Raw genomic sequence first — 17,961 nt, 5'->3', positions numbered from 1 at the left:
TGAGCTGTCAGCACAGAGCCTGATGTAGGGCTTGAACCCACAGACCATGAGATTAGGACCTGAGCCAAAGTTGTAAGCTAACCAACTGAGCCACCCAGAAGCCCCTAAAAAACCTGTTTTCCAATAATTAATACATATACGGTCTGTGAATTTTGGCACTTGTCCTCACTACCTCACTTATTTTATAGAGGGCAAATTGTCTTTCTGCAAATGATCTACTCCCATGAATATTAGGAATGGGATCTTTGCATAGGCTCCTGTTTCTATCGATAATTACCCTTTTGAACATAGGCTAACACAAGGACATGAAAAAGTATGGCAAAAGGAAATATATACTCATGTGTATGAAACTGTGGCCTTGGGCAGGAAAAAAAAATACTAGCTTGCAGTTAGTGTCTTAGAAAAATGAAAATCGTTAATCCCACCTTCCCTCACTACCAACCACACACCTCCTGCTACACACACACCCATAAGGAATTGGAAAGAAAATATACTCGTGGAAAAATATAAATGATCACTGGCTTCCCACTGACTGTAAGATTAATGGATGACTAATTTTTGAGGGAGTAGAACATGCAGTAAAATAATAGCCTAGGCAGCCAACAACCCAGATATCTAATTCAAAGAACATCAGATTTTAGTATCCTCTACCATTCTTAGATTTCATCACTTACGTATTTTAAGGCAAAAGAAACTGCTTTTCCCTTCATAAGTATGTACATAAAATTCTGGTGAGCAGATTGATTTGGCCTAGTTGGAATAATTTCGCAGAGTCTAAGTGATATGTCAGTCCCCTACCATTAAAATAACACCAGCCTTATTCCTTATTCCTTATTCCTGTGTCATATGCACACTTCTTATATTATTTACCTGGAGAATATTTTTCTGTTGGCTCAGTGAGGAATATCCACTAAATAAGATAAAAATTTACCACTCCTAGTAAAAATCACACCAGACATAATGCTTGGGAACTCTAATTTTCATTTTCTTCCAGGTCTAATATGTAATAATCAATAACCAATCTAATGGGGATAAAATGCCTACTTGAAAGTCTAGTCAAGAAGAATATTTGGGCAACCATACGCAAAGGATATATAAAGCAGAAAGGACCTGATGCATAGCAATGACTCGATAAATGCAGGCTAGCGATTATCATCATTCTCGTTATGATTATTATTCACTTAAGTTTTTAGTGTTCAAATGAACAAAGTTGGAATGACTCATGTTCTAAATATAAATCCATAAAAAGACACATCTTTGATAACATAAAAAATGTAAGCGCCGGAGACATAAAGTAGGAGTTCTCAATGTTCCAGATTAAGTGTCTCTGACTCATCTCCCTCTTTGTCTCGAAGATGTTCCATGAAGATGCTGCTGGTGGCTGGCAGCTGGTAGCGGTGGATGTCAACAAGCCCCAGGGACGCGCCCCGGCCTGCCTCCAGGTGCAGTACGATGCCATTTTTAAAACTCATGCAGGAGAGTTCTTTGACTTTTACACAAGGAAATCCGCAGCTCTCCGAACTCTATGGCCGCCCAGAGTTATGGTGCTGGCGTCAGGGACAGTGTTCCCAGAACCTACCTTTTCCTCCCCTCCTAAGATACAGAGCAAAGATTTGGTAAATTTCAAGTGAATAAATGCACACAGGTAATGCTAGCATTCCAATAGTATTAAATCAGTGAAGTATTTTGTTGTCATGTTAAATGACATAAAAATATTCTCCTACAAAGGCCTGGATTATTTAAGCAAAGGTGGTCACAATCACAATCCACTTAACTGAGTCCCTCGCCAAGGACCTGGGAAGGAAGGTGTTTAACAAGTAGCTTTTTCCACATTTGCAAGCTGTCTGAGCCACGGAACAGAATAAAGATGCTTGCTTAGCAAAATGCACCTGCTGCAGATATGAGGCTATGGGATCGCGGGTGGAGCCTAGGGCCATAGGACACAATCAGGGGATGGACATCCCATCGGGTTTCTGGCCTGTGGATATTTTGGACTTATCCTCTACCCTACTCTCTTCCTAAAGCCCAATAAACTCCTTCTTTTCCTTGGTGGACCGCACTGGTATCTTCTCTTGCTTTGTACCCCCTCCTTGACCCCAAATATCAGTAATTCTTACTCAAAACATGTCACCTTTCTGAAAGCGGCATCCCTACCACCCCACAGCGTTTTCACTGTGTCCATTTCCCTACTCTTTAAGGGTGACAAGTCACGCCACACCATCAAGGGGACAGAGAACTGATTCTTCCTCCTGGAGAATTGATTCTCTTTGCTGTCTTTTGTTTTCAGTTGCAAATCCTTTTCTTACAGGGGGCTGCTTATATAGTTCTTTATGTCCCTCCCCATAATTCAGGGAAGGGTTTTTCATCTGCTTCAGGATAAGGATACACCTTTCTTTCTTTGGGATCATCCTCTAGGTGGGGGATAGAGATTGATACATTTCAAAGATTGATACATAAGCAGCAAAATATTATACATTGAACCATTACTGTGGCATTTAATCATATAGCTATTTGTTTCTATCAGTTAAAAGAATGAAGAGGAAAAGAGGAAGCATTTACAAGGAGTCTTAATAAGATCTAATATTGTTTTGTGTGCCTTCTTTCTGTTGTATATTGGATGGTGACAATGCTAATAATTTAACTCCTAGAGCTACATCTGGTACTGCCTTTGCTACTGACAATAATGATGACAGCATGGTAGAGGTAGCTTCTTGCCTGAAAAGCACGGTCACTTAAGTGACTCAGTAATCCATCATCAGCTGATAGTTAGTGGCACTAAGATAGTCCTGCTTTCCTGGAAATTACTGACAGGCACTTCTGGGTGGGTGGAGAAAAACCAGCGTCGAACTAGCAATTACAAGAGTAATGAGGATTTTAAAGAAGTAAGGCAGGATGCTATGGGAGTGTACATTTTGGAGTCCTCGCTCCTCCTCCGAGAGGTCAGGGAAGGCCCTCACTCAGTACAGCCCAGTGATGGAGAAAGACAGCCATGCTCCCTCACCTTTGTAGATGAGGACGTGAGGACCCAGAGGGCCTATGTGAGCTCCCAAAGTTGCACCTCTGCAAAACGGAGAAGCCAGGACCTACACCTGGGTCTTCTGGCTCCTAGCTCCATGTTCTATCCAGTGGAGAAATATATGCCAAGGAAACAAAAAGTATGTAAAATAAATAAATAAATAAACTATCAGGCCTGCTATGAGTACCAAATCAGAGTCTTAGGGGGGCCCTGAATACGTTACTTAAAATGTATTCAAGGCTTGTGAATCGATACGTCAAGGTTGCAGTCTGGATTGAGAAAGCAAGTTAGCCTCCTTATTACAGATTTTTGAGATGGCAAGTGATAAATGGCCAGGAGAGTGTAATGAAAGAACAGCACTATGCAGGGATATAGGAAAATAAAGGTCAGTGAAGCGGTAGGTAAATGTTAGGCTAGAAGCATGTCGATGCTGGACCCAAGAGACCTGCATATTAGACATCTTTGTGAGTTTGGCGGCATGTTTAATAGGTTTTATGAATAATGACACATGGTTTGAAATGAAAGTGAATAAATTCTAACATTTCAATATGAAGGAGGTTCCACTCAGCTCAGCTTTACATGTTTGGTCCTATATCAAGCTTTCCAGAAGAGCATATCTGAAAGAGTACAAATGAAAAGTGGGATGGCCAATGGATCGATCTGTTTGTAGTGGCCATGAGCTGTGAATAGGGACACAGTACATTTCCCTGTCTGAGTGAAAAATTGATTAACCATTCATCATTTAATTAAAAGAGAAAGAAAGAATAGAATCAGGTAAAGAAAAAATATTGAAAATAAAATGGTCAGGAAATATTCATTGGCTTTTTACTAATGACTAATACCATCTAAAAACTAGGTAACAAGAAAATTTTCATTGGAGTCATCCACTCGATCCTGTCTGAAATCATAATGATCTCTCACCCTCAAGGACAAACAGTAGAATATATCACTTCTTTTTATTTTTAAAATGGGCAAAATGTGACATTACATTCTCCTAAAACATATTTTAAACTATAGGAATGACATTAAAGAATAAGTATTTGCTTTAATTCCTTCTAGCTTGTCCTCCATCATTCCCTTCCAGAAGTAGCCTAGTGGTTAACAGGAAGAGCCAGTCTTTCTACTCCTTCCTGCATTTTTACACTTTATATCTCTTGTAAAATAGCATTGCTGCCTCCACAAGGCACTGTCATTTTCAGTGTTTCCTCTTTCTAGAACGCTCTTATCTCCCACTTAGAATTCATCTTAAAAGTCACTTCCTTAAGGAAGCCTTCCTCATCCTCAAAGAATGCATTAGGTGCTCTGGTTGTATATTTCTACATCATCCTTTTCGTTTCTTTTGTGTTTATCATAACTTTAGTAAAATACATTAAAATGGTATCATTCATTACTTAAATTCTAGTTCTCCCACCAGAGATAGTTCCATAACAATACGGACCATAACAGTCGTGGTCACTGCCAGAACTATTCCTGATACACAGAAGAGGCTCAATTGGTTATCTACCAAACAAGAGAACAATCAAGCGAAAGAAGGATGTAGAACCTTCTTGGCTTGTGCAAGTACTCATTTGACTTCTCACCTACAAGAGGCTTTATTTGTCCTGTTGGTCTTGTTTATCTGAGCCAGAAGTTGAGTGGATGCCAATAACACTTGGCATTTCTATACAAGTGTTTATTTTTAAGTCTAAAACAAGCAGTATTTTGGGAGTTTGTCTTTGAAGGTACCTTTCAAAGTTGGGTAATGTTGGATACTTTTGCCAGTATCTCTCTTCTCAAACATGGTGGCAGAGGCTCAGTAGGACCTACCCATGACTTTGAGTATTTCCGATGGCTTTCAGAATTTATCTTCTTCAGCATGCAAAATAAATGGGTCTAAGATTAGAAATGTAGTCTCCTTGAGCACTGGGTGTTATACGTAGGGGATGAACCACTGGAATCTATCCTGAAATCATTATAGCACTACATGCTAACTAACTTGGATGTAAATTTTTTTAAAAAAAGAAAAGAAATGTAGTCTTAGTCAGGAATAACATAGTTGTAAAGAACCAAAACCAATTCCTATCTTAACAAAAAAAAAGTAGAATTTATTGGAATAAAAGACATGAACAGCTGTAATTAATTTGAGTTAGTAATTTGGCCATCATTAAAATAAATCAGAAAAATTAGGTGTGAGTAAATATTTGAGAGATGGCAAACTGGTCGCCCAGAGTTCCTATCTGAGTATTGAAAACACTGTTGATTTTGTACTGAGGGTAGAACTTTGTTTGAAACTTTGAGTCCAAGTTTATTTTTTTTAATGTTTATTTGTTTATTTTGAGAGAGAGAGAGTGAGAGAGAGAGACAGAGAGACAGAGAATGAGCAGGGGAGGAGCAGAGAGAGAGGGAGAGACAGAATCCCAAGCAGGCTCTGTGCTGTCATTGCCGAGCCTGACATGGGGCTCAAACTCACCAACCATGAGATCACAACCTGAGCCAGAATCAAGGGTCAGATGCTTAACCGACTGAGTCACCCTGGCACCCCTGACACCAAGTTTAAACCACAAAATATTTTACCCCAAAGCCCATATATCCTACTTCTTTGAAAAAATAGATAATTAATGAAATAAGTTATAGTAAAAGACCTTTAGTTCACATAGATGGCATAATAGTAAGAAATGAATAAATTTCAATTATTCCAAAATAGTCTTTCCATAAATTCTATGTTTTTAAATTTTCAAAATTGTAAAACTGCCACCAACATAAATGGAGACTGGCTTGAATGCCTTTAGAAGTGAAGGATGTTTAAAAATCATCTCCACCCTTGTTTCCTGTGACATTGCTTTGGGCTTGCCTACTTTCTTCATTGGTATTCTTTCCTATGTTTTTATTTTCTATTCTGTTTTCTGTATCCTTGTCTACTTTATTGGTATGAACATCTACATGTCTCTCCTGCTAGCCATGAGTAATTAAGTAATTTAATAAAATAAGATTGATTGATGTGGCATAATCTTCCCTACTACTGTTAAACTAAATACCTAGTAGACTGATCCGTCTGTGATTCTGGGCGTTTGCCTTGTAAGTTTCTCTCTCTCTGTATGTATGTATGTATCTAAATGATATATGTGTGTGTATATGTATATGTACATATGTATTCCTGCAAGGTAAGAAAATATGTGTATTTATGTGTATGTATATGCATACAACATATGTGTATATACATACATGCATATATACATACATGACATGTATATACATACATATATGTGTGCATATATATACATACAACATATGCATCTGTATATCTATACATACATTTGTTTTTACATTGCATAAATCAGTCTATTAAGATTTTGTATATCCCATTGAGCAGTGATAGGACCTAAGCAATAGGAACAAGTTTTTAAAATTGTTTTCCTATACTGCTATATGCACACATACATATTTTACTTCATTTCCACTGTTGCAATCATTGTGGTATCTCTACTTCCTCTTTTCCATATATTGATCATGGAGCTTTCAAATGAGTTAGGAAACTTAGACTTCTTCTTACTCTTCTAAAGAATAATGGACTCTATAGATCCAGTTGTAGAGGAAAAAACAGGCACCTTTGGTTTGCAACTAGAAACTCTAAAAATTCCACTCTCTGCTGTGAGACACAAATTTTAAGTGTAATCACTGCTGTAATTATAACCATAAATGAGAGTCATATGGAGGCATACAGGGAAAGGATTCAATTTGGCGCCTTTAGGGAGGTCTTTTCTGTTTTCATAATAAAGGAAAATGCATATATGCTCTTAAATTTAATTGCAAAACCACAAGCTCAGAGCAAGACCTGCTAGGTTATGTGTGGTGAGCTCTGTGATAACACTTGTTGAAATTTTCAGTGGATTAACTTAGTGTTAATTGACTTAATTTTGCTAGGACATTTTTCATTTTTGGCCACTAATTAACGAAATTCATACCATGTTTCATAAGGAACTTAGCCACAGGAAATCTGTGCAATTCCTTATAAATTCATTCCGAAGTTAAGGACAAATAAGTAAACCTCCTGTAGCCCTTGAAATACTCCCTCTCTCCACCTTGGTCCCGCCTAGAATGTTCTTTCTCTACTTCCCTGGGTACTGCTGCCTTGCTTATCGTCTGAGGCCCCACCCCGTCCTGCTGTTGGTCTGAGGTCCCACCCCTTCCTGCTTTCAGTTCTTATGATGGGAGCAAGATGGCTTGGGAAAAGCCTGGGAATAAGGATGAGCCAAGACCTGGTTTCCTTTTCTTTTTCTGCTACACCTGCCTCCAGCACATGGCTCCTGACCCCCTTCCCTCTCACACCTGCCTCCCCAGGTAATCCAAGAAGTAATACCCAGTACAGGATTGTTCCTCTTAGAGAGTAGGCTCTGGAGATAGACCTACTTCAGCTATGCTATTTATTAGTATGACCTGGGGCATAGCTCTGTAAAATAGGGATAGTGTCTCATTCCTCAGTCATGAGGACTAAGTGACTGTTTATGTCCTACTCAAGAGTTGTTTAGTTGCAAGGAACAGCCCTCACTGGGGGCATTTGTGTATAATCAGACCCACCAGGCAGCTGTGCTTTCTTTGATGTTCTCTCACTCTCTGATGGAGGCCACACAATTTCTCATCTTTGTTTCTGTCTGTGCATCCTGCCTCTATTTTTCTCCTTGAAGACTGGCTTTATTCTGTTTCTTGCACAATGCCCAAATATGGCTGCTTACAATTGAGTTTGGTGATCTCTCATTCAAGAGCTCTGAAGAGACTTACCGGAACACATCCAAAGAAGAGCGGGAAGCTGGGAGACCATACTTTCATAGTTGGCCACCCGAAGTGGGAGATTGGCCAGACGCAGTAGGTCATGGGAATGGAATGGAAGTAGCAGGTCTACTTTTTCCTACAGTAGGGACCCAAAGTCACTTTCTCTTCTCAATCCCCTCTGAAAGCCTTGCCTCATCTCTACCTACAAGAGCCACTGCTTAGCACCCTCGTGAGCTTCATGGTGCTGGTGGAGAAGGGATGTACCTTTTTGGCCATATGAGTAGTAGGACTTGACCTCAGGAGTTATTACTCAGGGATGGTTTCCCTCTTAAACTTTGAAGTCTTAAGGACCCAAGAAGTCATTTAAGGGCTAAATAGACTGTTAAGGGTCTGACCTGATGTTGAAATCACCCAGTGTAAGAGAGTTTCTTTGAAGAAACACCACCTAGGTTCCATGTTTTTACAAGTGAATAATTTGCGAATTGGACCCATTTGGCAATATAATATTCAGTCACTTCCTTGCATAAAAAATATTATGAAATAAGGTAAAAACACAGATAGGAAGAATACCTAAGTATCCACCGTTAGAAATAATAGCAGCTCTCATTTATGGACCACTCCCTATGTGTCAGCCATGCTGTGTGTTCAAGGCGTTAAATTATTTCATGCCCAAAACAGTGCCACAGAGGTAGGCACTATTGTGACATCAGTTGAACAAATGACACTGAGGCACAGAAAGCTTAAGTCATTTGGTGCAAGTCACAGAGCTGGTTACTGACCAGGGACTTCGTCCTGCACGATCTGCCACTTCATTTTCACATGGTATATTATCCTACTACAAAAATACACTACGATTTGTTCATTCATCCATTCATTCATTCTCCTACTGATGGACATCAGGCTATTTTTCAGTGTTTTGCTCTTGCACACATTCTAGTCCACTGCCTGTCTATGACTTTTTGTGCACATGTGTGAGAAGTATCTGAGTGTACATAGTTAGGAGAGCAGTTGCTGGAGTAAGGAAGAACCTTAGGCTTTATGAGATATTGCCTCATGGCCCCCTGGATTCTAGTGCCACTTTTCACTCCTACTAGCAACTTGTAAGAATTCTCATTTCGCATCCTTGTCTATAATTGATATTACTGGATTTTTATACCTGATGGTGTGAAGATAGAACATTAAATTTAGATCTCCCTGATTACAGTCTGTGAATGTTGAACATTTTTACAATTTTTTAAATGTGTATTTATTTTTGAGAGAGAGAGAGGAACAGAGCATGAGCAAGGGAGGGTGAGCGACAGAAGGAGACACAGAATCTGAAGCAGGCTCCAGGCTCTGAGCTGTCAGCACAGAGTCCACCGTAGGGCTTGAACCCAGGAACTGCGAGATCATGACCTGAGCTGAAGTCAGATGCCTAACCAACAGAGCCACCCAGGCACCCTGAGCATTTTTTATATATAGTCATAGGTTACTTACATTTTATGCCGATTCCTTATTCATCTGGTAGATATGCCCATTTGTTTGTTGCTTTTTTTTTTTTCAAATGATTCCCAGAAATTCTGTGCAATTCTGTATCACTTCTGAGAAGACATTGAAATATTAGAAAGATACATCTAAAATAGTAGTGCTTGCCTATGGACGCACACCTCTTACTTTCTTCAGGCATTAGTGTCGTTCTGTTCCGTGGTATTACCAAAAGCACTTGGAAAGTTTCTTCAGTGTGTCCTTAATGGTGCCTCTCAGAAAAGTGAAAAGTTTTAATAGACTCTTTTAACATCAGCCAGTCGTTTGGTGTTTAAATTCCATTCTAGCACAGCCAACAGCTGCATGAAGGGTCACTCTAATGCGTGATTAAAAGTTCTGTTAAATTGGAGCCTCAGTCCTCAGCTGCTACACTGACAAGCCATTTTTCCCCCTGCCTCTCAGGTAGGGGTTTTCATCTCTTGACAATTTGACAGATGTGGCTGCACAGTTGAGCCATCTTCCAAAACACACCCAGTGATCTATTGCCTCGAAGAAAGTCACTGACAAGAAAATGAAAGCATGCAGGAGCCCTGGCATGCTCGAGCTCAATTTCTCTCTGGTAACATTGTGCGCCTCCGTCTGTAAAGAGCAGAGATAATAGGCTCTTACCATAAGTAGGTCAAATGGTGACAAAATTATTACTCTAGTGTTTTAATGCTTTTTGAGAAAATTTCCACTGAAGGCAGAGATTGGGGGAGGTAGACTGTGTGATGTGTGTATTTCAAGTGACGAAGTGACATCCTAGGCACTTCGCAGACGTCTGTCTTCTTAATGAACCTTCCCGGAAACTGGCAGACAATCTCAAGAATTGATTGAACCCAGGAGAATGTTGCTTCCATCCACAAGCAAACCTCCGCTCTGCTTATAGGACCAAGGTGATGAGACAGTGTGGTCTGGTGGAGACTGGCCCAGGAGAACCTAGGCCAGTGGGGCGGTTTGCTACATCTCCCAGAGCCTCCACTTGCTGACCTGAAAAATGGGGATAATAACGTCTCTGAGGGTTTTGTAAGAATTAGAAACGATGCACGTAAAATGGCTAGCGCAGTGTGCGGGATGCTGTGGTCACAAGGTCGTAGAAATGACTGTCATGGCTGTGAGCACGCTCCATGCACTTCCAGAAGCCGGTTCTCATGCACACCTGCATGCAGGCCAGTGCCCTCACAGCCTTGCCCCAGCCCTGTGTCTGCATCGTAGGAGTGTTCTCAGAGAGCCCGACAGACATGCCTCTGCTTCTTCTCATGAGCACATTACCCCTCTCATTTTGAAAAACCCTGACCTATTCCCACTTAGAAATAAGGCTTTTCTTGCATCTCTGGAACCTAAGATGCACCCCTCATCATCCTCCCCAAATCCAACTTTTCTTCAAGTCTATCACTAGTTCAGTCTTTTGAATTTCTTTGAATCATCCCCTCCGCCCCAACCGGACGCCCCTACCTTCAAAATCAGGTCAAACAAAACTTCCTCAATACAGTGATCTCTGGCTGCTCAGTTAAGCCTGGTCTCTTTCTTCTTGACTTCCTGCTGCCTCCATCATGGCTTTCACATGATGAGGGCTTGGCAGATACTTGGGGTATACGTGAGTGCACACATGTACATGCTTTCATGCACGGAGCTACACAGCCTCTCACACAGCAAATACGTGTTCTTACTGTCTCGTTAGGCAGATGCTGGTGACACTTATCCCAAATCCTAGCGTGTGCACACACACGCCCATCTTCAGTTCTAACAGCAGAACATGAACCAACTAGCTTGGAAGGCAAATTTTGGGAGATAAAAGGAATAAAAAATAACTCTTTGAGAACCTGGAATGAGAATTAAAAATAGGGAGAATAAAATAGCTAAAGGCAAAGCAGCACAAACAAAAGGTAAAAGAAGGTAACTAAATGGTTAATTGAGGGAGGGGCGCATGGGTGGCTCAGTGGGTTAAGACTCTTGATTTCGGCTCAGGTCATGATCTCATGATTCGCGGGAACGAGCCGTGCATCAGGCTCTGCGCTGACAGTGTGTGGCCTGTGTGTGATTCTCCTTTGCTGTCTCTCTGCCCCTCCACTGCTTGCTCTCTCTCTATCGCTCTCACTTTCTCAAAATAAATAAACATTAAAAATTTTTAATTGAAAGAGTACAGTTTTAGTCTTGAATCCAGTTATGGCCGAGTTAACTAAAGAGAAGAGTCGGTGGTGCAGATTTTCAATTCTAAATATTTTATACATACCTATGTATATGTTCTACATATTTACATACATAAATAGAATATAGATGTACTTCAAATAATAATTATATTCAGAATAGAGACCAGGCAAAATAAAAAATAAGATAAAATCATTAATACTATTTTTATGTATTTGTCTTCTGTTGATCAAAGGGTTTTGTGTCTTTGATTTTTGAGCCTTCTTGGAAGAAAGAAATATTCAAAACATCTTTAAAATAATTTGTGTTTCAGATTATCCCAAACTAAATTCCTATATTGTTGTATATTTTCATCTTCCAGTTTGAGTAAGTCCCATGATACTTCAGTATTTACATTTATATTAATCAGGAGACCTTTACTAACTTATGCCCGGCATTCATAATATAGTCTTTGGATTCAGTTTTCCATCAAATGTTTGTTACATTGTCACCTTTCAAAAAAAAATGATGAATATGGTTGTTCTTCTTCTGAGTCTTGATTTCTGAGGTTAAATATGCAACCCTCCACAAGACCTTCAGCTGGGATTTTAAATTGCTATATATTTTCTGTGTTCAGCATAATTAGTGCAGTTGAAGGCTTGAAGGAACACTGTGTTCCTTCCCTGCCTTACAGCTAACAACAGGTTTGGACAGAATAAAAACAACAAAAAACTCGTCATTTCATAGATGGCATAATTCCTGTGTATTTTTTAATCCCTCAAATTTGCTTTTCTCTCTTCCCAAATCATTTAAATATCTCAAAATGAATCTCCCAGTTCAAGATGCTATATAGCTCAAAAGTTTTTTTTAATTCTGCATTCATCAAATGTAACGACCTAAGCCTTTCACTGTGTTAGATCTGCAGTTTATTTAATATGACTGCTATTTAAATTCATGTTTGAATTTGTGGTTTCCCTCTTGAATTTAAAACAAAAGATTTAAGGTCATTTGCCCACCATTTAATACTAAAAATAAAAGTAAATATGTATAAGTAATTTTCAAGTGATTCTACATCTAGACATTTTAATTAACTATGGGAATGTCAATGAAAGTGCCCAAAGATCTTAAAATCATCATAATGTAAGTGTCCCCTAACTAACAGCCCTATTGTGGAGCTTCCTAACTTCTCACTAAAGTACTCATGAAGATAAAGATAAAGGGAAACTCACAACCATACTGATAGCTAAGCATCTTTTGTCAAAATCTGGTGAGACTAGGTGGTAACTCTCTGGCCTTTGGAGCACTCGTGAGAAAGTAGAAAATGTTAGTTTCTGCACTCTGGCATTAAACTTACAATTGGCTGCCAGTCAGAATCAGAGGACTGTGAGGAAGGAACAGCCCAGGTGGCTTTCCCTGATGGGGGTTTGTTGACGAGATACATGCAGTGGCCTCCCCAGCCAGCTGTCACCCTGGGTCCTGTTGTGCCCAGGACTGAATGGTGCAGCTCGTTGGAATATGCAAATAGAAGATTATATTACTTGAGATACGATTACATTATTTGAACTTGTGTCCTCATTTGTTTTACTTACTTTGCATTAATACATCTAAAAAATAGAATCAAGACTGAGAAGAGCCTATTTGAGTGCCCTTGGCATTATGAGTCATTATGAGTATGATGGGTCTCTAAGTATCAAAATGACACATTATATATACCTTCCAGCCTAGAATACTGAGGGGGTGCGAGAGAGCCGGGTCTGAGGCAGCTGAGAGTGGGCAGTGGTATGCTTGCAAATATTTAAAATGTTAACAACCATCTTGAAGTGGGAGAGTCCTGATTGGTAGCATTTACCAATTTCCATGGTGTTACCTGTTCCCACTATGGCCAGTTTCAAGTTAACAACATGACATTGAACGTGAAGTTAGACAAAGGAGATGTGTATAGTTGCAGCTCCAGCACATCACTGGGGGGGGGGGGGGGGGGGGGGGGGGCGTCCAACTGTGTTCCCACCTTCAAACAGAAATGGTATATCTATCTATACGTAGTAAAATTTTTGATAATCCCATCTGAAGCACCTAGTTTCCAAGGTCACTATAGATGGGAAGAGAGTTTGAAGAAGCCACACCCTTTCTTAATTGACCCTTTCAAAATGACACATTTCTATTCCAGTGATGAAAACCACTCTTACTGGCCCCACTTCGATGCTAATAGACTAAGTAATGCCATTAGCTTTGTGCCCGAGGAAACAGCCTTGGTGGGTGTATTAGTTGGCTTTTCCTAAACAAGCCGCCCCTAAGACTTAATGGCTTATACAACAGACACTTAATTTTTGCTCACAAATTTGGGGCTTAGCTGCTAGTCTGAGCTCTCAGCTAATCAAAGCCAGCCTCATTTTGTGTCTGCAGTCAGCCAGCATCCTCAGCTAGCTCATGAGCTAGCATCTCTGCCTCTGGGGCACTGCTGATTCTTGGGGTAAAAAGGAAGACGGGGCCCATGACCGCCACGCAACAGGCCTGCCTGGAGAGTGTGATGGCTCAGGGTTCCAGCAGCTGCAAGAGTAAGTCTCAACCCACACATATTCTCTAAGTCTTTGTTTACGTCACCTTTATTGTTGTCTTACTACCAAACCAAGTCACATGGCTAAGTCCAGAGTCAGAGTGGGAGGGCACTGCCGAGGTTGTGGATGCGGGAGGTAGGTTCAATTTCAGGCTCTGCCACACAGGCTAAAAGAAATTTCAGCCACTGGCTTAGCATAATAGTCCGTCTCAGTGGCATTCCTTTTCCACTAGGCATGTATTTCTTCTCATCAAAATCTAGTTTCTACTCTTACAGAGTAGGGTGAAAGCTATACTCGTGCTGGCCAAGAGACAAAAGTGTCTTACTAAACTCTTCCTTCTTTCCACAATTTGTCTTCCGTGTTTGGGATTCTCTTACCCAGCTTACTGTCCAGGAAAGAGAGCAGCCCAGTCAGGACTTGACCTGTTTTCACGGTGTCACAGATGCTTGGTACCTTTGAGAGAAGTCACTTGTGGATTTCCTTCTATCTAGCTCTCCAGGGACATGTCAGGGGCAGGCAGATGGGAAAGGCAGAGTTTCTAAGGACATCTACTGGTTCTGTTTTCAGTCTTGGTATAAATATATTTGCTTTTTTAACACAAATTCTTTATATCGGACAGCACTATTTTGTATATTGATTATAGAAGTAACATACATCCAGATGTCTTCTAAATACAGGAAGCAAAAAAATGTACCCACATACACATGAGAGACTTATTTTAGGTTTATGCACTTGGTCTTTTACATTATGTTCTTGCTCGTATGCTCATGGCTGGTTTCTGAGAATTTCATCTGGTAATTGAAATCTAATTAAAACACAGTTTTTAGTACATGGCTGATGCAATGTTCAATGCCTGAAATGTGTTTACCAAGGTAAGTAGGATAGTTTATTCTCTCAAGCAGCAATTTAAAGAAAGATTTTATTTCAGAGCCATACTATTCATTATTCTAATTTATCCTTATTGAGGCCTTGAAGGCCACAGCTTTGATTTGTTGGATGTTTGCCTGCACAGTCTTCAGAATCTTTAAGGCACTATTTATAAGCACAGTTCCTGAACAAATTAATAGAGATAGCTGCTATGTAGTACTCAAGCCAAAAAATGGGTCAGCATAAGACCTTTTCAAAAGGCTATCCACATCCATGGTCCCTCCCAAGATTGGCTCGCTCCCCTCACTTGATTTCTCATGTTGTACCTTCTTACCTTCACCACAAGGAACTGATTTTATCTCTACCTTTAAATGCTTTGAGTGTTTTCAAATACAGTAGTAATAATAACAGGAGTCCTGAGTGCAAGATGTCAGCTATGGGCTAGACTCAATACTAAATAGTTTCTCTTAAAGTCATGTTATAACCTGGAGACGTAGGTGCCCCGACATCCATTTCTCACAAGGAAACTGAGTCACAGAGAGGTTAACTCATGCACAGAGCCGAGATGTGAACTCAGCTCAGCCTGTCTGCAAAACTGACATTCCCACCCACCCCCTCGGCGATCTTAAACCCTTCTGTAAGGAGCAGATCATCTTCAGCTTTCAAATACAAGGTTCGCAAACTTGTTCCCTCTGTTTAATCACAAACACTTAGCAAGGCTGCTCTTTTTTCTTGAGTATGTAGAGCAGCGTCGGAACCATTGTGACTGCCTGTTAGAAGGCAAGAGAACACCTACTTTGGGCTCAAAACAGCTATGACTACTTTCTACCTCTAGGAGCTTGGAAGTCTACTTATCCCTCCCTTATCCTTTCTCCATATGTCAAAGACAATAACAAAATACCTACTGCACAGAGTTGTTGATTAAGTGACAATGTTACATGCAGTGCATTGAAGCGGGCAATATGCTCCCACCAAAACTTGCCACTAACCAAGCACCCAAATGTTAGCTCTTGTTTTGGTAATACATCTTGTGGGTGTCAACTTGAGTTGAGTGAGGATCCCTATTCGTATTCGGTGTAGACTTCAGTATAAAGAAAATTGAACTTTCTTGTTCTTCCACTTGAGGTGGAGCTCAACATCATTGCTGCAGACCCTTTGTCTCATTGCGTGTGTCTGAAACGCATTATAAACAAGATGGAAACTTGGTCGCTGTGATGAGTTTAGATTTGTAGTAATAAATTTTAGAGACCCCTACTGGCATATCCCCTTGCATGGAACTCCTTGGTGCGGTAGAATTTTGTAGCACAGCTGTTTTTACAATCAGGTTTCATAGGAGACAGTTTGAATTGGTGTCTGTCAATATCACGAACAATATTTGTATTAGATTCCTATTCTGTTGTAACAAACTACCAGAAATTTATTGACTTAAACCAACACATTATTTATAGGTCTATAGGTCAGAACTCCAAAGTAAGTTTCAGCTGGCTAAAATGAAGGTGTCAGGAAGGCTGTGTTACTTCTGGGGATAATGAGGAAGAAACAACTTTCTTGCCTTTTCCAGACTCTAGACACAGCCTGCACTCCTAGACTTTATGAAAGAGTCTGCAATGGTGTCTTCATAATTCTCCCCCCCAGATGGCTGAAAAGTCAACACATACTTTTGCCTTCATGAACCTGGTGTAGTTGGTGTTTGATCTTGGAGTTGGAGAGGGGGGATATGATGATGTGTCCCGACATACTTATGGTGCTTCTTAACATACCACGTAACGTTTCAGCAAGTACGAGGTCTGTTCAATTCAGTGATTACAGACTTTTAGACTCATGAAATGCTGAATTTATTTAAAAAAAAATTACAGTTTAAACTGCCGCTGAAGGAGTATCCTTACAGCAGAGCCTCTCACACTTTAATATGCACATTAATCATTGGCGACCTTGTTAAAAATGCAGATTCTGATTCAGCAGGGCTGCAATGGGGCCTGAGAACCTGTATTTCCAATACGCTCCCAGGAAGCCCCTGGTTCAGGGACCACAGTCTGAGTAGTAAGGCTTCTGAGCATTGCTGCCAGATACTGCTGCCTGGGTGATAGTTTTGCTATAGTCTTTTATTTGTACTTTGGCAATTCCAATGGGCACATATAGAAATTGGTATTTCTTGGATCAAAGTCAAGCTAAAAATATATGTAAAACATGTCTGATTTTTAAAAAATATAAACCAAGATGACATTGCAATTGAAGAGAACCTTAAAAAATTGAATGTGTATGCAGGATCCAAAGAGTCTTATATTATATACAAAACTATCTACATACATGTATATAAACATATACACACATGTATATGTGTTTATATATGTGTATACATATCCACATTCATATTAAATAATTATGAAAAATCTCAAGCTTATATTAATCTTTATAAGACTGTAAAAAATTGGGGCGCCTTTGTGGCTCAGCAGTTAAGTGTCAGACTTTGGCTCAGGTCACGATCTGGCCGTTTGTGGGTTCGAGCCCTACACGGGGCTCTCTGCTGTCAGTGCAGAGCCCGCTTCGGATCCTCTGTGTCCTCTCTCTCTGCCCCTTCCCCACTTGTGCTCTCTCTCTCTCAAAAATAAATATTTTTTTAAAAAAGGAAAACTGGAAGGGTATAAATTTGGACTATCCTATAGATATAAGCATGAGTCTAAATGTAATGTTTCTAGCTCTCTGCATTAAGGAAAGCGACAGCCAGTTTCAAACGCTGGTTGGATTGAGTTGAGCTGAAGTGGACTGTATCACCAACTCTCACTTCAAAGCTAGAGTCACTGGTTCTAATATTCAGATTTAGCTACTGCTCATACTGATCACCTTGATTCTTATTTAATATTTGAAAGTCATTACTTCAGAGAAAGTCAGCTAAGCAATGGTGATTATAGTGTATCAAAATCCATTGTAAGTGATTATTTTAATGACTCTGTACCAACAGGGACACGTAGACACTCAGACAAAAAACAACCTAATTATAATGACAGCACCAAAGTGAAGCTGTGACAGTTACAAAACCAATTTAAAAGTTTTTTGACAGCCATGGCTAAAAGCTTTGTTTGGATCTTTCAGTAATAACAGTTTACTTAAGACACAAATCCACAGCTAAGGAAAATACAGAGAGTTGTG

At 40.0% G+C, this 17,961-nt stretch overlaps 1 protein-coding gene across 3 annotated transcripts in view; it reads left to right on the top strand.

Moving 5' to 3' along the window:
* The window catches only part of NALCN (sodium leak channel, non-selective), a 285,524-nt gene that overhangs the window by 91,270 nt on the left and 176,293 nt on the right, over window positions 1–17,961 (top strand). For all 3 annotated transcript variants that reach the window (XM_039254277.1, XM_039254276.1, XM_039254275.1), the window contains one exon: window positions 1,356–1,442. In XM_039254277.1, coding sequence (XP_039110208.1) covers window positions 1,356–1,442 — 87 coding nt within the window. The remainder of the gene's footprint in view (window positions 1–1,355; window positions 1,443–17,961) is intronic.

Source organism: Hyaena hyaena, unplaced genomic scaffold (assembly GCF_003009895.1).
Source record: "Hyaena hyaena isolate Hyena2069 unplaced genomic scaffold, ASM300989v1 scaffold_478, whole genome shotgun sequence".
NCBI classification, from domain to species: domain Eukaryota; kingdom Metazoa; phylum Chordata; class Mammalia; order Carnivora; family Hyaenidae; genus Hyaena; species Hyaena hyaena.
The sequence above is the reverse complement of the archived record's forward strand: the minus strand, read 5'-3'. Positions and strand labels throughout refer to the sequence as shown.